Raw genomic sequence first — 22,386 nt, 5'->3', positions numbered from 1 at the left:
TTCTATTCTATTCTATTCTATTTCTTATTATTCTATTTTATTCTGTATTTTCCATTTTGTATTCTATTTTGTTCTATTAATTTCTATTCTATTCTATTCTATTCTATTCTATTCTATTCTATTCTATTCTATTCTATTCTATTTCTTATTATTCTATTTTATTCTGTATTTTCCATTTTGTATTCTATTTTGTTCTATTAATTTCTATTCTATTCTATTCTATTCTATTCTATTCTATTCTATTCTATTCTATTCTATTTCTTATTATTCTATTTTATTCTGTATTTTCCATTTTGTATTCTATTCTGTTCTATTCTATTCTATTCTATTCTATTCTATTCTATTCTATTCTATTTCTTATTATTCTATTTTATTCTGTATTTTCCATTTTGTATTCTATTTTGTTCTATTCTATTCTATTCTATTCTATTCTATTCTATTCTATTCTATTCTATTTCTTATTATTCTATTTTATTCTGTATTTTCCATTTTGTATTCTATTTTGTTCTATTAATTTCTATTCTATTCTATTCTATTCTATTCTATTCTATTCTATTCTATTCTATTCTATTCTATTCTATTCTATTCTATTTCTTATTATTCTATTTTATTCTGTATTTTCCATTTTGTATTCTATTCTGTTCTATTAATTTCTATTCTATTCTATTTTAATTCTATTCTATTTCTTATTGTATTCTATTCTATTTCTTATTTTTTTTTTTAATCCCATTTGTATCCCGCCGAAGACTCAGGGCGGCTTACAATCTAAGAAGCACAAATCAATGTGCTTAGCAATAGCCTTCATTCTATGTATAGGCCTGCTTAGTGTGGCTCCCTGCCGGCAGGGCCATAAATCAACGAATGGTGAAACACGAGCCAAGGTGGTTTTGTAACTCAAGAGCACGCGTGGGTCTTCCTTTTGAAGCCCAAACCAGCCAATTCACAGCTCGGCCACTTCAAAACCAGAGAACAGCCCCATTTCTTGCCCAAGGCGTGGGAGAGAGACGTGGCTAATTTATCCGCCGTGACAGGTGTGTGGGGCGCACCTGGGAGGGGCTGCTGTACATGTCCCAGCCCGTTCGAGGCATCGGCTGGCCAGAATCCTTCGTTCTCCATCGGCTGCGTTCTGAGCTCTCTCTCTCTCTCCCGGCTTCCCGAATGGCGACGTACAAGGTCTCCGTGGCCACCGGCGACATGATCCTAGCCGGCACCTACAGCAGCATCTCCATCACCCTGGTGGGCGAGCGGGCAGAAAGCGCCAAGCAGCGCCTGGACAAGTTGGGCAAGGATTTCGTCCCGGGATCTGTGAGTAGGGGGATCCCGGCATCCTGGCGAGGAGGGAGGGAGGGGGATTCGAAAGAGGTTCCGTGATGGGCGAGGGGTGTGGGGTCCTTGGTGCTCTCGGAGCTGGGGGGGGGGTTTTCCTTGCAGACGTTTCGTGACCCGACTAGGGAACATCATCAGTGCTAGGAGGGAGGGGGGATTGTGGAGAAGAGGAGGAAGAGGAAGGACTGAGGGGTCCTTGGTGGTCTCTGAGCTGGGTAGCTTCCTTGCAGACCCAACTAGGTAACATCATCAGGAAGGGAGGGGGATTTGTGGAGGAGGAGATGGAGAAGAAGGAGAAGAAGAAGAAGAAGAAGAAGAAGAAGTGTGGGGTCCTTGGTGGTCTCTGAGCTGGGTAGTTTTCTTGCAAACGTTTCATGACCCCACTAGGGAACGTCATCAGTGCTAAAAGGGAGGAGGAGGAGGAGGAAGAGGAGGAGGAGGACGACGACGACGACGACAACTGTGGGGTCCTTGGTGCTCTGAGCTGGGGGTTTTCCATGCAGACATTTCGTGACTAGACTAGGAAACATCATCAGAGCTGGAAGGGAGTTGGGTGTGTGGAGAGGAGGAGGAGGAGGAGGAAGAGGCGACATGTTAGCAGTATTCCAGTATTTGGGGGGCTGCCTCAAAGAAGAGGGGGTCAATTTATTTTCCAAAGCACCAGAAGGCAGGACAAGAAACAACAGACGGCACCTAATCAAGGAGAGAAGCAACCTGGAATTAAGGAGAAACTTCCTGAAAGTGAGGACAATTAACCAGTGGAACAGCTTGCCACCAGAAATCGTGGGCGCTCCATCACTGGAGGTTTTTAAGAAGAGGCTAAAGAGTCGCTTGTCTGTGACGGTATAGGTTCTCCTGCTTGAGCAGGGGGCTGGACTAGAAGACCTCCAAGGTCCCTTCCAGCTCCTATTCTATTCTAAGAGGAGGAGGAGGAGGAGGAGGAGGAGGAGGACTGTGAGGTGTTAGATGGTCTCTTGCAGACGTTTCATGACTGGACTAGGGAACTTCATCAGGGCTGGAAGGGAGGGGGCTTGCTCTCTGTTTACACACGAGTGGCTTGCCCTCTCAGTGTGGATGGGAGTATTGGCTTCTTCTTGGTAGTTGCTCGATTGAGCTTTTGTATACTCTGTGATGGTTTGTCTGAGTTGGTAGCAGCAAACCACTCCGTTGATGTACAACAGATCCAATCCCCCGCTCCCTTCTAGCGTTGCTGATGTCACCTAGCTGGGTCATGAAAGGTCTGCAAGAAAAGCACCCAGCTCAGAGAGCACCCAGGACCCCACAGTTCCTCTCCTCCTCCTCCTCCTCCTCCTCCTCCTCCTCCTCCTCCTCCTCCTCCTCCTCCTCCTCCTCCTCCTCCTCCTCCTCCCTCTCCCTTCTAGCGTTGCTGATGTCACCTAGCTGGGTCATGAAACGTCTGCGAGGAAACCACCCAGCTCAGAGAGCACCAAGGACCCCACAGTCGTTGTCCTCCTCCTCTTCCTCCTCCTCCTCCTCCTCCTCCTCCCACATTCTCTTGTAGCACTGATGATGTTCCCTAATTGGGTCATGAAACGTCTGCAAGAAAAGCACCCAGCTCAGAGAGCACCAAGGACCCCACAGTTCCTCCTCTCCTCCTCCTCCTCCTCCTCCTCCTCCTCCTCCTCCTCCTCCTCCTCCTCCTCCTCCTCCCACACTTCCTTCCAGCACTGATGATGTTCCCTAGCTGGGTCAGAGACCACCTGGGACCCCTCACCTCAACACACACACACACACACACACACACACACACACACACACACACACACATATATACAGGAACGTGGTGGCTCAGTGGGTTAGGACACTGAGCTTGTCGATCAGAAGGTCGGCAGTTTGGCGGGTCGAATCCCGAGTGCCGCGTAGCAGAGGGAGCGCCTGTTACTCGTCCCAGCTTCTGCCAACCTAGCAGTTCGAAAGCACATAAAAATGCAAGTAGAAAAACAGGGACCGCTACGGTGGGAAGGTAACAGCGTTCCGTGCGCCTTTGGCGTCTAGTCATGCCGGCCACATGACCACGGAGACGTCCTCGGACAAGCGCTGGCTCTTCAGCTTTGAAACGGAGATGAGCACCGGCCCCTAGAGTTGGAAACGACTAGCACGCATGTGCGGGGGAACCTTTACCTTTACCTTATGTATATACACGGTGGGGGGAGTGTGCCTTGTAATTTCCTGATGCTTATTAAAAGTTGCCAAGCCTTCCTGGAGGTGGAGGTAGGACAAAGGCTTCTGCTTTTCTAAGAGGGGGAGGGAATTTTGCACGCCGTCCCGGTCTCCTCTCCGGTGCAAGGGTGTTTGGGATTACGCCAAGTGGATCGGGCCTCTTCAGCCAACCCTCTTAATTGTTTTGTACAAGACTGAGAACCAGTTTGGTGTAGTGCTGAAGGCACCCGCCTAGAAAGTGGGAGATTGGGAGTTCTAATCCCGCCTTGGGGCAGTTGAAGCCAGCTGGGTGATCTTGTGCCAGCCACCTTCTCTCCGCCCTAGAAAGGTGGCAATGACAAGCCACTTCTGGAAAGAAAGAAAAAAAGCCTTGTCAAAAAACCTGCTTGGGTGTTGCTTGGGCAGTCTCTGAGAATCAGAGAGGATTGTACGAAAAGAAGGAGAGAGAGAGAGAGAGAGAGGGAGAGAGAAAGAGAAAGAGAGAAAGAAAAAAAGTAGAGAGAGAGAGAGAGAAAGAAAAAAGAAAGGGAGAGAGAAAGAGAAAGAGAAAGAGAGAAAGGAAAAAGAGAGAGCGAGAGAAAAAAGAGAGGAGTGGGAGAGAGAGAAAGAGAGAAAGAAAAGAGGGAGAAAGAAAGAAAAAAAGAGAAAGAGAGAGTGAAAGAGAAAGAGAAAGAAAAAAATGAGAGAGAGAGAGAGAAAAAAGAAAGAAAAAGAAAAAAGAAAGAAAGAAAAAAGTCAGAGAGAGAAAGAAGAGAGAGAGAGAAAAGAGAGGGAGAGAAAGAAAAAAGAGAAAGAGAGAGAGAGAGACAGACAGACAGACAGACTCTGTTGCAAATTTGCGAACATTGCAGAATCTCACAACGGGGAGCAAAATCACACAAATGCAACGTATTCGTCTCCACCCAGAGCGCACAAGTCCTTCAGTTTTCCTTTCCGAGAGAGGAAGGCCCACCTGGATGTTGTGATTGTTGCCTGGATTTGGCAACTGTAGGCGCAGAGCAGAGGAGAAGCCGAGATGCCTCCAAAGCCCAGATTCTCACACACACACACACACACACACACACACACACACACACACACACACACAGAGACACTGACGCAGCAGAGACAATTTCCATCGCTTGGCTCCAACAGCCCAAAATGTTACAATCAGAACAGAAGCTGGCAGGGAGCCTCGGAGGTCTTCTAGCCTGACCCCCTGCCCAAGTAGGAGACCCTCGCCCACGTCAGGCAAACGGCTGTGCAATCTCTTCTTTTTCACAAAAAACAAAAAACAACCCACCCACCCCCACCCCCACCCCGGCGACGGAGCGCCCACCATGTCCTGGTGGCAAGCTGTTCCACCGGTGAATTGTCCGTCCCCCCCCCCTTGCCGGTGAAGTTTCGTCCTTTCGTTCCAGCTTGGCAAACGCTTCATCCCGCCTCGCCTAAGCCGCTGTCGGGATTCTCTCCCGCCTCCAGGTGGACGAATACGAGGTGCCCTGCGAGCAGGACCTGGGACCCATCCTCCTGATCCGCCTGCACAAGGAGCCGTACCTCTTTTTCCCCAAGGACAACTGGTTCTGCAGCTCCGTCCGGGTGACGTCGCCCCGGGGGGACACCTACCACTTCCCCTCCTATCAGTGGCTGGAAGGCTACTGCACCCTGACTCTGCGGGAAGGGACAGGTGGGTCCACTTCCGCCTTTCCGCCCCGCCCCCTTACCTGGGACGGAGGGAGGGAGGGGAGAAGGCAGGTGAGCCAGATCGCCTCGACACCAGGAGACGGGGACTTCTAGTCCCGCCTTAGCCAGGAAAGTCGGCTGGGTGACTTTGGGCCAATCACCAGGAGAGGGTGAGTTCTAGTTCCGCCTTAGCCAGGCTGGGAGACTTTGGGCCAATCACCAGGAGAGGGTGAGTTCTAGTTCCGCCTTAGCCAGGCTGGGTGACTTTGGGCCAATCACCAGGAGAGGGTGAGTTCTAGTTCCGCCTTAGCCAGGCTGGGAGACTTTGGGCCAATCACCAGGAGAGAATGAGTTCTAGTTCTGCCTTAGCCATAAAAGCCGGCTGGGTGACTTTGGGTCAATCACCAGGAGAAGGTGAGTTCTAGTTCCGCCTTAGCCAGGCTGGGAGACTTTGGGCCAATCACCAGGAGAGGGTGAGTTCTAGTTCCGCCTTAGCCAGGCTGGGTGACTTTGGGCCAATCACCAGGAGAGAGTGAGTTCTAGTTCCGCCTTAGCCAGGCTGGGTGACTTTGGGCCAATCACCAGGAGAGAATGAGTTCTAGTTCTGCCTTAGCCATAAAAGCCGGCTGGGTGACTTTGGGTCAATCACCAGGAGAAGGTGAGTTTTAGTGCCGCCTTAGGCATGAAACCCGGCTGGGTAACATTGGGCCAATCACCAGGAGAGGGTGAGTTCTAGTGCCGCCTTAGGCATGAAAGCTGGCTGGGTGACTTTAGGCCAATCACTAGGAAAGGGTGAGTTCTGCTCCCGCCTTAGCCAGGAAAGCTGGCTGGGTGACTTTCAATCAATCACCAGGAGGCAGGGAGTTGTAGTTCTGCTCTCACCATGAAAGCCAGCTGGATGACTTTGGGCTGATCCCCGGGAACCTGTGAGTTCTAGTTCCACCTTAAGCATGAAAGCTCATTAGGTGCCTTTGAGCCAATCGCGAGGAGATGGGGAATTCTAGTTCCGCTTTAGCCATGAAAGCCAGTTGGGTGACTTTGGACCAAACACTGGGAGACAGTGAGTTCTAGTTCTGCTTTAGCCATGAAAGCCGGCCAGATGACTTTGGGCCAATCACCAGGAACCGGTGAGTTCTAGTTCCACTTTAAGCATGAAAGCCGGCTGGGTGACTTTGGGCCAATCACCAGGAGACGGTGAGTTCTAGTCGCGCCTTAGGCGTGCAAGCCTGCTGAGTGACTTTGGGCCAGTCCCTGCCTCTCAGCCCCACCCACCTCACGGGGTTGTTGTTCTGGGGAAAATTAGGAGGAGGAAAGAGGATTAAATGAAGCAATAACCAGCATCCCCAGCGCCCTCGCTTTCTGGGGATTAGCTATATCCGACATACCGCCGGGTGCCACGCTTGAGGTGCGTGCGGTTAAAAGATCCAGGACTTAGCCAGTAAAACAGGTTGGAACAGTGCCTCTGAGCATGCCGTGAGTCTCCAGCACTCAACAGCCACTCTGGTTCATTAGAGAAGGCTGGGCCCTGGGGCGTAAACACGCCCTGAGTTTTGTGGGGCGACTTCCGCACTCTGACCCCCAACCGGCCTTCGTTTCTCCTTCCCTGCAGCCAAAACGATCGGAGACGATGCGGGGAGCTCTTCTCTGTTGGAGCATCGCAAGAAAGAGCTGGCCAAACGGCAGGAAAGCTACGGGTGAGCAAGGCAAACCCCCCTCTCTCTCCCCCCCAGGACCCCCAAAGCTGCTCCCCTGAACCCCAAAAACCCAGGGCTTCAAAAAAGGACCCAGAAAAGTGGGATTCTGGGGAAGAAACGGCCACTGGCTTGAGCTGCTAGATTTCTACAAGCAGGGAACGGTTGCATTCCAAGTCAATTTCTCCCCTTTGAGGCTGAATTAGGGGGGGGGAACTCTTCACCTGGAAGAACGAAGGTTGTGATCTGAAACAAGTGTGATCGGACAGAATGTGTTTGTGTGTGTGCGCGCGTGCAGGTTTGTGTGTCTGTGTGTGTTTCTTGTTTGTGCATTTATCTGGGTCATCTTTGTGGCTGTGGGTCTGCGCGTTGGTGTGGGTCTGCCTGCGCACGTTTGTGCGTTTGTGCATTTGTGTGTGTGGGGGGGAAGCTGTATGTGCCTGCCTGTGGCTGTGTGTCTGTGTGTTTCGAGTGTCTGTTGTGTTTATGTGGGTCGGTGGGTGCGTGCTTGTGCGTCTCTCCCTGTGTGTTTGTGTGGGTCTGGGTGTGCATGTTTGCGTGTCTGTATCCGTGGGTCTGGGTGCTTGTCTGGGTCAGTGTGCGCATGTTTGTGGGTCTGTATCTGGGTGCCCCTGTGTGCATGTTTCTCTGTGACTGTGTGTCGGTGTGTTTCAGTGCTGTTTGTGTGCCTGTGTCTGTGACTGTGAGTTTATGTATTTCTGTGTGCATGTGTTTGTCTGTCTGTCCATCTCTGTGTGTGTGTGTGTGTGTGTGTGTGTGTGTGTGTGTGTGTGCGTGCCTATGTGTGTCTATGTGCATGTGTCCTTGTGTGTGCAGTACAAAGGGGGCTTGGAATGGGGAACTCACATCTGTAGCTGCGCATTCAAACAAGAGAATGAATTCATTTCCAACAATAATCTTGGCACCTATTGTGTCATGTAGCGAGGAGTTACATAGTCTTTTTGTGTATGTGTGTGTGTGTGTGTTTCTGTTAAAAAACAATCTTTTGGGATGCGTTTTCTCACAACAGCTGGAAGAAGTATGCCCCGGGCTGGCCGAGATGCGTTGACGCCCACACCACCGACGACCTGCATTTGAACTCAAAGTATTCGCTCAGCAAAACCTCCGTCTTTACCATGCGCACCCTCAAGTCGTGAGTAGCGGAGGTTGCGGGTCGGGATCCGGGTTTCGGCTTCGGATGCCGCCTTCTGGGTGGGATTGCGTGGTTGGCGCCATGTCCGCTAATTGCACCCCTGGAATTGGTGCAGGGACAGAGAAGGCCCCAACGCTGCACCCCTCTCAACTGTGGCCCTTTCGTCCGTATTTAATCTTTTGTCATCTTAATCTGTTCTTTTTATATTTATAATTGTTTTTATATCTCTATTTTTTATTGCACCGTAAGCCCCCCAGCGTCGCCTTGAATGGTGCGATGGGCAGCCTATAAATTTGATAGAGATAGATAGATAGATGATAGAAGATAGATAGATAGATAGATAGATAGATAGATAGATAGATAGATAGATAGATAGATAGATGTACAGATGAGATAGATAGATAGATAGATAGAGAGAGAGAGAGAGAGAGAGAGAGAGAGGTACAGATGAGATAGATAGATAGATAGATAGATAGATAGATAGATAGATAGATAGATAGATAGATAGATAGATAGATAGATAGAATGGATGGGCAGATATGGATGGATGGAGAGATAGATAGATAGATAGATAGATAGATAGATAGATAGATAGATAGATAGATAGATAGATAGAATATAGATGATAGATGATAGATGATAGAAGATAGATGATAGAAGATAGATATAGACTATAGAAGAGATAGATAGATAGATAGATAGATAGATAGATAGATAGATAGATAGATAGATAGATAGATAGATAGATAGATAGATAGATAGATAGATAGAATGGATGGGCAGATAGGATGGATGGATGGAGATAGATAGACGATAGATAGATAGATAGATAGATAGATAGATAGATAGATAGATAGATTTTTTATTTTTTTTATTTTAATTCCATTTATATCCCGCCCTTCTCCGAAGACTCAGGGCAGCTTACAAGCTTAGCAGTAGCCCACTGCTCCACCAAGATAGATAGATAGATAGATAGATAGATAGATAGATAGATAGATAGATAGATAGATAGATAGATAGATAGATAGATAGATAGATAGATAGATAGATACATGATAGATAGATGAGATAGATAGATAGATAGATAGATAGATAGATAGATAGATGATAGATAGATAGATAGATAGATAGATAGATAGATAGATAGATAGATATAGATGATAGATGATAGATGATAGAAGATAGATATAGAATATAGAAGAGAGAGAGAGAGAGAGAATGGATGGGCAGATAGGATGGAAGGAGAGAGATGAGATAGATAGATAGATAGATAGATAGATAGATAGATAGATAGATAGATAGATAGATAGATACATGATAGATAGATGAGATAGATAGATAGATAGATAATAGATAGATAGATAGATAGATAGATAATAGATAGATAGATAGATAGATAGATAGATAGATAGATATAATATAGATGATAGATGATAGAAGATAGATATAGAATATAGATGAGACAGACAGACAGACAGACAGATTTATAGATGAGATAGACAGACAGATGATAGACAGACAGACAGACAGACAGACAGACAGACAGATAATAGACAGACAGATAGGCAGGCAGGTAGGCAGGCGGAGTAGACGAGAGAGACAGACAGACAAGACCCTGTATGGATGATAGACGCGAGAGGGAGAGAGAGTCCGTTTAACTGCTGGGCCTCCTGGGCCTCCTGGCCCTCCTCCGCTCACCCCCCCCCCCCCCCCCCGTCTGGTCCTTCTTCGCAGGGAGATCGAACTGAGGCTGAAGGGCTTCTCCAACCTGGTGGAGTCGTGGGAGAGTCTGGACGATCTCCGCAAAATCTTCTGGTTTCACAAAACCCCCGTCACAGGTGGGCCTCCCCTTTGGCAGGCGGTCCAGAAGCAGGCAGAAGAGGCAGGTCGGGTGGATGGAGAGAGAGAGGGATGAGGAGAGGGAGGGAGAGAGAGACAGATGGAGAAATGGAGAGAGAAATAGAGAGAGAGAGATTAGAGAGGGGGGGATGGAGAGAGAGAGGGATGAGGAGAGAGATGGAGAGACAGATGGAGAAATGGAGAGAGAGAGAGAGAGATTAAAGAGGAGGGATGGAGAGAGAGAGGGATGAGGAGAGAGATGGAGAGAGAGACAGATGGAGAAATGGAGAGATAGAGAGAGATTAAAGAGGGGGGATGGAGAGAGAGAGGGATGAGGAGAGAGATGGAGAGAGACAGATGGAGAAATGGAGAGAGAAATAGAGAGAGAGAGAGATTAGATAGAGAGGGGGGATGGAGAGAGAGAGGGATGAGGAGAGAGATGGAGAGACAGATGGAGAAATGGAGAGATAGAGAGAGAGATTAAAGAGGAGGGATGGAGAGAGAGAGGGATGAGGAGAGAGATGGAGAGAGAGACAGATGGAGAAATGGAGAGATAGAGAGAGATTAAAGAGGTTGGATGGAGAGAGAGAGGGATGAGGAGAGAGATGGAGAGAGACAGATGGAGAAATGGAGAGAGAAATAGAGAGAGAGATTATATAGAGAGGGGGGGATGGAGAGAGAGAGGGATGAGAGATGGAGAAATGGAGAGACAGAGAGAGTAGACAGAAAGGGATGGATGGAGAGAGAGAGGGATGGGTGGAAGAGATGACGGAGAAATGGAGAGAGAGAGATTAGAAAGAGGGGTGGATGGAGAGAGAGAGGGATGAGGAGAGAGGGAGAAAGAGAGAGAGAGATGGAAAGCTAGATAGAGATTAGATAGAGAGGGATGGATGGATGGATGGAGAGAGAAAGATGGATGAGGAGAGAGAGAGGGAGGGAGAGAGAGAGAGAGAGATGAAAGATAGATACCGTAGCTATATAGACGAAAGAGGCAGAAACATTTTTCTTTTTCTCTCCTATATTCCCAATATTTATTTCGCTTTATTGGGTCATGCCCGGAGATTAGGGGGGGGGGAAAGGGAGGAAGAGAATTGCTATTCCTCTCCTATTTTCCCTGCTTTTTACTCCCCCCACCTTCCTGCTTTTTTCTTTTTTTTTGCTTTTCCTAAACCACCCCTGAGAGCCCCAAATATTCTTCTTTTTTCCTCCTTCGATAGAGCTGCATTGCTTGTTCATCCCCGCATTGCTTTTTTCCCCCACTTCGAAACCGTTTTGGAAGGGAAACACAGCAAGGATGCTGGAATACAGCCATTTGTCTGAAACGGGATAGGGTTTCCTGCCTGAGCAGGGGGTTGGACTAGATGACCTCCAAGGTCCCTTCCAACTTTATTTGTTGTTATTAATTTTCCCCCTGCTTGCCTTTAAAAAAAACAAATTCACCCCTGACCGATCGCAAGACATGTAGGATCAATCTCTCCCTTGCAACTCAGCTAGTCCTCGACTTAACAGTCACAACGGAGTTCAAACTTTCCGTTGCTAAGTGAGACATTTATTAAGTTTGGCCCAGTATTACCATCTTTCTGGCCAACGTCGTTAAGGGAATCATTGTTAAGTTGTTACAGCTAGTGACACCGTCATTAAGCGAAGCCAACTTTCCCTCCGCTGACTTTGCTGGGCGGAAGGTCACAAAAAGGGGACCATGTGACCGTCGTTAAGCGAAGCCGGCTTCCCCCCACTGACTGCCGGTCAGAAGATTGCAAAAAGGGGATCAGGCGACCGTCGTTAAGCGAAGCCAGCTTTTCCCCCCACTGACTTTGCTGGTCAGAAGGTCACAAAAAGGGGATCAGGCGACCGTCGTTAAGCGAAGCTGGCTTCCCCCGATGACCTTGCTGGTCGGAAGGTCGCAAAAGCGGATCAGGTGAGCCCCTTCCCCTCGGGGCCGCTGCGACCATCATAAATACGAGTCTGTTGCCGAGCGTCTGAATTTCGATCCCATTGACTGTGTGGGATGCCGCAAGGGTCATCAAGTGGGGAACCGGTCCCGTGTCCCGTTTCTCCACAGCCGTTGTGACTTCAAACGGTCACTAAACATACCGTCGTAAGTTGAGGACTGCTTGTAGAGCCCAGATGTGTGATGAGGGTTTTGGAGCCTGTCGTATACTATGCTTCCCTGTGTTTCCTTCTTCACTGTGAATGCTCCAATGCTGGAAGTCTTTAAGAAGAGACTGGACAGCCATTTGTCTGAAATGGTATAGGGTTTCCTGCCTGAGCAGGGGGTTGGACTGGATGACCTCCAAGGTCCCTTCCAACTTTACTACTATTATGATTAATGCCTCCCCCTGTAGCCTTGGCCATGAGGCCCTCAGAGCCTTCGCTAAGAAGCCTTTCTATAAATCCAGAATACGTCATGGACCACTGGATGGACGACGATTTCTTTGGCTACCAGTTCCTCAACGGGGTCAACCCAGTCCTTCTCCGGAAATGCACCCAGATCCCGAAAAACTTCCCATTGACGGATGAGATGGTCACCAGTTGCTTGGGGAAATCCACCCTTGAAGCAGAACTGAAGGTAACCCTATAGGTGGAACCAACGGATGACATTGGAGAAGATGGATTGTTTGAGGGACTCGGACATTCCATGGGTCCCTGGAGAACCTTCCAAGCATCAATGGTGTAAGGCTGGGGTCTTAAAAACTTGGCAAGTTTAAGACGTGTGGACTTCAACTCCCAGAATTCCTCAGCCGGCTGAGGAATTCTGGGAGTTGAAGTCCACACGACTTAAACTTGCCAAGTTTGAAGGCCCCTGGTGTAAGGTCTCCTGTTTGGACTAGATCAGGGGGTCTTTAAACTTGGCCCTTTGATGACTTGTGGACTTCAACTCCCAGAATTCCTCAGACAGGCACACTGGCTGAGGAATTCTGGGAGTTGAAGTCCACACGTCTTAAAGTTGCCAAGTTTGAAGGCCCCTGGTGTAAGGTCTCTTGTTTGGACAAGATTAAGTGTCTTCAAACTTGGCCCTTTGGTGACTTGTGGACTTCACCTCCCCAAATTCTTCAGCCAGGCAGGAATTCTGGGAGTTGAAGTCCACAAGTCATCAAAGGGCCAAGTTTGAAGACCCCTGGGCCACATGACCTACAAGGTCCCTTCCAACTCTTGTTATTCCAATTCTAAACTCAATAAAGGAGAATAACTGTAGCTCGAGGGGGGTAGGGGGGGGTTTCAACCTCCCCAGGAGGTCTCCTCGTAAAGATCTGAGTTGTAGGATGAGTAAATCGGAATTCAGATAGAATCCGAATTGGGGAGATGGGTCTTCAAAGTCTTGCTTTATCCACCAATTCATGGTAGAACCCAAAACAGGTTCTTCGATGTTCTTTTCCCCCTTTCTAAAATGGGATTGGTCTGCTCTGATGGTTTGCAAAGAGAAGAAGACCTGCATCCTTCTGTTCCCAACCGGGAAATCTGGATTTTCCCAGAGTTGCAGATCTAGGCTGAATTCACACCCGTCTTCCTTCATCTCTTTCTCTCCTACTCAGAAGGGTAACATCTTCATTGCCGACTACAAGATCCTGGAGGACATCCCGACGTGCAAACTGAACGGGAAGCACCAGCATCTTGCAGCCCCGATTTGCCTGTTGTACCTCAACTCAGAGGACCAATTGATGCCGATGGCTATCCAGGTAACAGGGGTGATCGTTGTTTCTCAACCTTGGCCCCTGGAAGGTGGGTGGAGGTAGCTGGTCTTCAAGTCCTAGAAGTCCACATTTCAGATTTCTGGTCTTCAGTTCCCAGAACTCCATGTTTAAGATAGGTGGACTTCAACTCCCAGAATTCCATGCTTAAGACAGGTGGACTTCAACTCCCAGAATTCCTTGCTTAAGATGGGTGGACTTCAACTCCCATAATTCCATTCTTAAGACAGGTGATCTTCAACTCTCAGAATTCCATGCTTAAGACAGGTGGACCTCAACTCCCAGAATTCCATGCTTAAGGACTGTGGGGTCCTTGGTGCTCTCTGAGCTTGGGGGTTTCCTTACAGACATTTCATGACCCAACTATGGAATGTCATCAGTGGTAGAAGGAAAGAAGGAAGGAAGGAAGGAAGGAAGGAAGGAAGGAAGGAAGGAAGGAAGGAAGGAAGGAAGGAAGGAAGGAAGGAAAGACTGACTGTGGGGTCCTTGGTGCTCTCAGAGCTTGGTGGTTTCCTTGCAGATGTTTCATGACCCAACTAGGGAACATCATCAGTGGTAGAAGGGAGGAGGGGTGTGGAGAAGAGGAGGAGGAGGCTGAATATGCTGAATTTCTGTTTCTCCTCCCCAGCTGAGCCAGACCCACAGCCTGGAGACCCCCATCTTCCTGCCCACAGACCGTAAGTGGGACTGGACGCTGGCCAAGATCTGGGTGCGAATGGCCAACTTCCACGTCCATGAGGTCCTCACCCACCTTCTGGAGGCCCACTTCCACTGTGAGGTCTACACCATGGCGACGCTTCGGCAGCTCCCGATGTGCCACCCTATCTACAAGGTAATCGTCTGGAGAACCAGGCTGCCCGCCTGTCCCAGGTCTCGGGCACCTGTTGGGGGTTATCCAGAGATCATCTGGAGGGTTCGGCCGGTTTTGTCCTGAGGCCACGTCGGGAGAGTCGGCTTCTTGGCTCTGCTTCTGAAAATGGGTTTGTTGCCTTCAAAACCAACCTGGGATGGCACCCACGGAGGTTTGGAGAAGCCGGGGACTCTGGGACCACCCAGCCAGGGTGGCCTTATACACACCTTTGGGGTCTGCAGGGCTGTTTTTTCAAACTTGGCTCCTTTAAGATGGGGAAACGCCAACTCTCGGAATTCCCCAAGTTATATTCCCTGGTGAAATCTAATCAGCATCCCTTCTTTCCTTCCTTCCTTCCTTCCTTCCTTCCTTCCTTCCTTCCTTCCTTCCTTCCTTCCTTCTCTATTGTCCTCCCTTTCTCCCATCCTCCCTTCTTTCTGTCCGTCCTTCCTTCCTTCCTTCCTTCCTTCCTTCCTTCCTTCCTTCCTTCCTTCTCTATTGTCCTCCCTCCCTTCCTTCCTTCCTTCCTTCCTTCCCTCCCTCCCTCCCTCCCTCCCTCTTTTCTTTATTTTAGCTCCTGATACCACATACTCGTTACACCCTCCATATTAATACACTTGCCCGGACCAATCTCATCCAGCCTGGTGGGGTTTTCGATAAGGTAAGGAATCTTCAAAACAAAGAGATATTTTGACCACAGAAAAGTTTTGGCCTGCTGAGTCTACATCAAGAGTTCAGCAGAGAACACAACTTCACACGTGCACATTCTGGAGGCTGCCAAACCAACCAACTTTCTTTTTATTGAGACTTCTTTTCTCGATTTGAAACATGGTTCGTTTGAGTGTCTTTAACATTCATCACCATTTCTCTACACCAGGGGTCTTCAAACTTGGCCCTTTTATGACTTGTGGACTTCAACTCCCAGAATTCCTCAGCCAGCGTGAGGGAACTATGCCCCCTTTATGACTTTGTGGACTTCAACTCCCAGAATTCCTCAGCCAGCGTGAGGGAACTATGCCCCCTTTATGACTTGTAAACTTTAACTCCCAGAATTCCTAAACTAGTGTGAGGGAACTATGACCCTTTTATGACTTGTGGACTTACCTCCAGAATTCCTCAGCCAGCGTGCCTGGCTGAGGAATTCTGGGAGTTGAAGTCCACAAGTCATCAAAGGCCACGTTTGAAGACCCCTGCTCTACAGGATCCTTCAAGCCAGTGTTTCTCAACCTTGGCAACTTTAAGGCATGTTGGACTTCAACTCCCAGAATTCCCCAGTCAGCCTTGCTGGCTGGAGAATTCTGGGAGTTGAAGTCCACCCGCCTTAAAGTTGCCACGGCTTAGAAACACTGGTCTACAAAACACTTCTTAATCAGAGAGAGGTAAAAATACAACTCTACTAAAAGTAGTTGGCGATACAGAATTAGTCAAAAACCAGGACATTCTAATCCAGGAGTCTCCAAACTGGGCGACTTTGTGGACCTCAGCTCCCAGAATTCCTCAGCCAGCCATGCTGGCTCAAGAATTCTTGGAGTTGAAGTCCACATGTCTTGAAGTTGGCAACTTTGGGGATCCCCCCTATTCTAATAGATCAGAAATGTAGCCGAGGAACCAACAAACAATTTAGAAGATCTCAATGAGAGTCTAGAAGGACAAATTGGAAACCCACCAGCAGTTACTGGACAGATCCTCTCCACCATCTGCCCCAAGGGATGAGTTCCCTCAGTTTCTATCACTAGCACTGAAGGATCCCATCTTTACCTCCTCATGGGAAGACAGGAGGACCCAGTAGGTTGCTCCCAAGTCAACTGGCCCCATTGATACCAGCTGATAGATCCTCTTCAGCTTCTCCTAGAAGAGAAATCAGTCTTCACGGCGGTTGACCTCCTATCTCCCTTTCTCCAGGCCACAGCTACCGGTCGTGATGGCATGTTGCAACTGCTAGCCAAGGGGGCAGCAGCCTCCAACTACACGTCCCTCTGCCTCCCCGATGACCTTGAAGAAAGAGGGGTCTCCACCTTGCCCAACTTCTACTATCGGGACGATGGGATGAAGATTTGGACCGCCATTGAGAAGTGAGTGAGCTTTGGATAGTTGTGTTTTGGTGGGCTCCCTGGACTTCAGGAGGATCAAACATGGATCCAACCTAGCTGGAAAAGAAGTACAGGTGGTCCTCAATTTATGAGTCCAAAATTCCCATCGGTAAGCAGGACAATCGTGAAGTAAGGGTGAAGGCTCGTTCTCCACGTTTGTGGGTTGGTTTCCAAAAGTTTCGTCGCCAGGTTAGGTAACCTCTTCATCAGAGTTTAAGGGGGGAATGTCAGGGTCGGTGTTCGGTTTACAAGGGCTTCAGGTGTGGGTGCGTCAAGTGTGGGTCTTGTGACAGGCCAGGTGTTGAGTCTCCTCAGTGAGAGTCTTTTGATGGCTCTTGTGATGGGGTAGTTGCATCAGGTCAGGGTCAATGGAAGGTGAACTGCCGGTGAGAGTGGGGGATCGCGCGGGACGGTTGAGAATCGGTGCTATCTCTGGGTGGCTGTGTGCGGTTGGTTTGGATCCTGAGGGCTTTGTAGGCTGGTTGTAGTAAATAGGTTGGGCCCCATTGGACAACCATCCTTGCCAGAGTTGTTAAGTGGTTCACTGCAATTGCGAAGTTAGTCCCGCGGTTGTTCAGCGAATCTGGCTTCCCCGTGGACTTTGCAAAAGGGGGGTCACCGGACAAATTTCAGACAAAGGGTCCTTCAGTCTCCTCTTTAAAACCTCCAGAAATGGAGCCCCCACAACTTCTGAAGGCCACTGGTTAATTGTCCTCACTGTTTGGGATGGTTCTCCTTAGTTCATGATCGGTTCTAGATTGGCATGCTAGAACCTTCCACTGAGACAGAACAGCTTGACGTCTCCATGGAGTTTCACCACTGCAGACTGCCCGCCCCCAAAACACCTCTTTTCCCTCCTTTTTTTTGCAAATGGGGGTCCCCCCCAAAGAGACCCACTCAGTTGCCCCAAGTTACATGTTTATGGTGGCCCATGACCGACTTTTAACCGACGCTAAGTCCTCCGGTGGAGATGTTTGTTAACGTCATCCCTGCAAGGTCAACCAGACCCAGGAACAGACACCATTTGAGGCTACAACTACTTTGACCTAAAATATTGTAACACAGCAGAGGCCTTTTGGGCACCAGGGACCACTGGTTCCATTGAGAGAGGTTTTTCCGCAGATTAGAGGGTGCCTGGTCTTGTGTACTGCCTACACCCTGCGGATGGGACTTTGCTTGCTAGTGTGGTCCGGTTGCTGGCGTGCCGCAGCCCGATCCTGGTCCGCAGCCCGGGGATTGGGGACCCCCGATCTAGAAGAGAGGTCTCCAATCTTTTCAGGCTCATGGCCCGAAGGGAAGGAGAGCAGCAAACTCTCTCCATGTACACTGGTGTGGCACTAGTGGCTCCATTCGTGCATGTGGCATGTGCATGCGTGAATGGCCGCACCCATGGCAGCTAGCAGCCCCATTCACACATGCACTAAGGGGCCGTGTACACCTGCTTGGTGCTAGCCGCCACATTTATGCCTGCGTCCATGCAAATGGGGCCGCGGGCGCTAGTGCAAATGAGGGGGAGAGTATGCACACACATGTGTGTGCTGGCCAGCCATTTCCGCAGCCCACTGGCCAAGAGGCCGCAGCCCATTTGTGGGCCACAGCCCATAGGTTGGGGACACCTGTCTTAATAGCCCATCTTAATCAAAGTAGCTTTAGCTCTACCAGAGTACTACCTAGTCCAGGGGTAGGCAACCTCGGCTCTTTTATGACTCGTGGACTTCAACTCCCAGAATTCCTCAGCCAGGCCTGCTGGCTGAGGAATTCTGGGAGTTGAAGTCCACGAGTCATAAAAGAGCCAAGGTTGCCTACCCCTGACCTAGTCTGATGAGTCCCAACTTATACGACAACTTTCATATGTCTTCTTGATCAGTGTAACCTCGTTGGACGATACCCATCGTCCGGTCCACCCCCAACAGGTGTTCCATCCACCTTGGAAAGGAAAGCTCAGCTGACCAAGCTCCTGACAATGGTGTTGTGGAAAAACCCAGTGGAAAAGACTTTTGACAGCAACACAAAACAATCATTCTGACTTTCAGATTCAGAGTTTATTTTGCTAATGATTTGGAACATAGCATGATAACATAACAGCACTTACATTAATAACCCATTGCAATGAGGACCACATGGCAATTTGTTGTTAGTTGCGAAGTCGTATCCGACCCATCGCGATCCCATGGACAACATTCCTCCAGGCCTTCCTGTCCTCTACCATCTTCTGGAGTCCCTTTAGGCTCAGGCCTCCTGCTTCAGTGACTCCATCCAGCCACCTCCTTCTCTGTCGTCCCCTTCTTCTCTTGCCCTCCATCTTTCCCAGCATGAGGCTCTTCTCCAGTGAGTCCTTCCTTCTCATTAGGTGGCCAAAGGATTTGAGTTTCAGCTTCAGGATCTGGCCTTCTAAAGAGCAGTCAGGATTGATCTCCTCTAGGACTGACCGGTTTGATGGCCTTGCAGTCCAAGGGACTCGCAGGAGTCTTCTCCAGCACCACAGTTCAAAGGCCTCGATTCTTTGGCGCTCAGCCTTTCTTATGGTCCAACTTTCACAGCCATACATTGCAACTGGGAAGACCACAGCCTTGACTATACGCACTTTTGTCGGCAGGGTGATGTCTCTGCTTTTTAGTGTGCTGTCTAGATTTGCCCTGGCTTTCCTCCCCAGGAGCAAGCGTCTTTTAATTTCTTGGCTGCAGTCCCCATCTGCGGTGATCTTGGAGCCCAGGAAAATAAAATCTGTCCCTACCTCCATTCACATGGCAATAGCAAGATTCCAAAAGGACAGCTATAGGCTAATGGCAAATCAATCAGGTCCAGTCCCGACCCTTTATACCGTTTCTCATTCTAAGACTGTAGTCAAGAGGGTCTGCTGACTTTTGCTGACTTCTGCTGATTTTTTACTGACCTCCCGCTGAACATAACTTTCTACACATAGCCGTGTACATCGGAACCCGCATCCATCAGCTATTCCCAGTTTCCTATTTCTTGCTGTTCCAGTCCTTGTGTTCTAAATATAATAATAATAATAATAATAATAATAATAATAATAATAATAATAATAATAATAATAATAATAATAATAATAATAATAAACCTTTATTGTCAAAGTACAACATGTGTACATTGAGATTAACTGAGCCTCCCCCCGTGCTCTCTCCCCCCAACACACAGTGACAACAAACCCTCCATCCCACCACACTATGTGATCCAACTACACCACACACCGGCCTCCCAAGTCAATTCTGCATAAGATTATGTCCCATTCAAAAGCCTAACAGCCCACAGATAAAAGCTATTTTTCAGCCTGTTGGTACGGCTGGCTATATTCCTGTATCTCCTACCGGATGGGAGGAGAGTAAAGAGATACCGTCCAGGGTGTGAGTCATCCCTGAGAATCTTCCTCACTCTTCCAAGGCAACGAGCCCTGGCGAGGTCATCCAGTGGTGTCAGGGGACAGCCCACAATGTCTTGTGTTGTGCTCACCACCCTCTGTAATACTTTCCTATCCGCGGCTGTCAGACCAGCATACCAAACCACAATACCATACGAGAGGACACTCTCTATATATTTGAAACAAGCCAGCTTAGTGAAAACACATGAAATAGAATGCAACTGCGAACTGCAAAATTAAGCCTAGCGCGGACTTTGGTTCAACGTTTGTGTCCATGAGGACAACTGCTCTGCACGACCATCAGCAGTCGGCCAGACCCAGGACAAGACCCCACATGTGGCTACAACTACTTTGACCTAAATTATTGTAACACTGCGTAGCCCGTCTTAATCAAAGCAATTTTAGCTCTACCAGGGCGTCTGTCTCACAGGCTCCTAGGGAAGAAATGGGAAGAAAGACGAGGCTGATCCAAGCAAAAGGAAATCACACATTGTTCCCCGAGGATTCAGGGGTGGAAGGTATGAATTGCGGAAGTCTGAAGTCACTTTTTTCATTTTCCAGATGTGCTTCTGCCAAATCAGCCGAATGGATTCCTTGGAGCCAAAAGTTAATTCCCCTCTTTAATTAGCAAAGCTGATGATTAAGAAAACCACCTGTCAAGCTAAAAAAAATATATTTATCCAAACAGATAAACCAGTTTAGGAGACTTTCAGATACTGGAAAGGTATCTTACATGCCTCCTTCAGAATTCTTGGCCTCGTGGCACTCTCCCCATTCCTTGAGCAGTCTCCACTTGTTTAGAAGACTTTCAGATACTGTGTGTGTGTGTGTGTGTGTGTGTGTGTGTGTGTGTTCAGAAATCCCAAAGGCAACTAGACTTCCTTTGTTTTTCTTTGAAGAGGTCTCGCTTCTCATCCAAGAAGCTCCTTCATTTCTTCAGAGCAAAGGGGATCGGTTCTTCAGAACTTGAAGAAGCTCCTTAGGTGATAAGTGAAAGGTCTTCAAGGAAAAACAGAGTCTAGTTGCTTCTTGAAAATGCACCTTTGGGACAACCGTGACCAGGATGATCTATGAATCTCCATTTAGTGTGGTCAGGTGGCTTCTGAAGAGCTCTGCCAGATGCCTCCTTCAGGATTCTTGGGTCTTACGGACCTCTGGAAGTCTCCCCTCTCTTCGCAACGTCCTCAGAGGAGAGAACATCAGCAACGGAGCTTCTCCACAGTCCAACGTTGCATGGCTACATCTGTCGGTTTTCTGTTCTCTGGGCCGTTGTCGTTAGACCCGTGGGACTTAGGATCACCAGTGCCTCCCTTTTGCTTTGGTTAATTTTCAGATTTGTCTCTGGCATCGTTGACATCTACTACAAATCAGACGATGCCGTGAAGAAGGATCCTGAGCTACAAGCCTGGATTCATGAGATCTTCACCGAAGCTTTCCTGAGCAGGGAATCCTCAGGTAAGATTTGCCACCGTCCTAGTCCCTCTTGAGGAGCTCTCTGAATTCCTCAGCTGGAAGGTCAGATCCAAACAGAGGGAAGCAAGTTGGTTTCCTCCACAGCTTCTTAACTTGGTTGGGTTCCAGAACGGTCCTCTGTTGAGCAGACAAAGTAACTTGTCTCATGGAAGAAGGTGTTAGATCCACCAGAGATTGGTGCTTCCCTTCCCTCCTCTACCCAAATACTTGGTTTTCTAGAGAAGTGGAAATTAGACAGACAAGCCAAACTGAATAATACACCCCTTGTTTGGACATCTGTCAGAATAGGCTATATGGTCCACCATCCTTGACGTGCTCAGAGATGCAGACGTTATGTGATATAATGTCCCCCTATGCAACGTTTTATGAGATTTCCATCCCATCTCCTCCGAGTGGGGGGAATTATCTCTATTTGCAGTATGTGGGTGTGGCTCTTGTGTGGTGTTTTCAGCTATCTTGACCGTCAGGAACTGGCCACTGCTTGGTTGGGATTCGGCAGATGTAGGTATCCAGATGTTCGTTGAGCCCCATGGAGCAGTGTTTCTCAACCTCAGTAGAATAGAATAGAATAGAATAGAATAGAATAGAATAGAATAGAATAGAATAGAATAGAATAGAATAGAATAGAATAGAATAGAATAGAATAGAATAGAATAGAATATGGAATGGAATGGAATGGAATGGAATGGAATATAATATAGAACAGAACAGAACAGAACAGAACAGAACAGAACAGAACAGAACAGAACAGAACAGAATAGAATAGAATAGAATAGAATAGAATAGAATTAAGGAACAATAGAAATAAGGAATAGAATAGAATGGAACGAAATGGAATGGAATATAATATAGAACAGAACAGAACAGAACAGAACAGAATAGAATAGAAAGGAATGGAATGAATGGAATGGAATGGAATGGAATATAATATAGAACAGAACAGAACAGAATAGAGCTGGAAGGGACCTTGAAGGTCTTCTAGTCCAGTCCCCCGCTTAAGCAGGAGAACCTCTGCCATCTCAGACAAGTGACCGTCTCTAGCCTCTTCTTAAA

The 22,386-nt window shown here is 48.2% G+C and overlaps 1 protein-coding gene across 1 annotated transcript in view; it reads left to right on the top strand.

The window, feature by feature from the left end:
- Positions 1 to 1,076: 1,076 nt before the first annotated feature.
- Positions 1,077 to 22,386, top strand: part of LOC310649330 (hydroperoxide isomerase ALOXE3-like) — a gene marked incomplete at its 3' end in the record, with an annotated part of 24,715 nt that continues 3,405 nt past the window's right edge. The window contains exons 1-11 of the mRNA XM_083377682.1: positions 1,077 to 1,305; positions 4,969 to 5,173; positions 6,779 to 6,863; positions 7,891 to 8,013; positions 9,748 to 9,851; positions 12,252 to 12,421; positions 13,386 to 13,529; positions 14,170 to 14,373; positions 14,966 to 15,052; positions 16,294 to 16,463; positions 21,194 to 21,315. Coding sequence (XP_083233808.1) covers positions 1,159 to 1,305; positions 4,969 to 5,173; positions 6,779 to 6,863; positions 7,891 to 8,013; positions 9,748 to 9,851; positions 12,252 to 12,421; positions 13,386 to 13,529; positions 14,170 to 14,373; positions 14,966 to 15,052; positions 16,294 to 16,463; positions 21,194 to 21,315 — 1,561 coding nt within the window. The 5' untranslated portion in view covers positions 1,077 to 1,158. The remainder of the gene's footprint in view (positions 1,306 to 4,968; positions 5,174 to 6,778; positions 6,864 to 7,890; positions 8,014 to 9,747; positions 9,852 to 12,251; positions 12,422 to 13,385; positions 13,530 to 14,169; positions 14,374 to 14,965; positions 15,053 to 16,293; positions 16,464 to 21,193; positions 21,316 to 22,386) is intronic.

Source organism: Vipera ursinii (assembly GCF_947247035.1).
Source record: "Vipera ursinii genome assembly, chromosome: Z".
Lineage (NCBI taxonomy): Eukaryota > Metazoa > Chordata > Lepidosauria > Squamata > Viperidae > Vipera > Vipera ursinii.
Note: the sequence above shows the minus strand (reverse complement) of the source record. Positions and strands in the feature narration are given on the sequence as shown.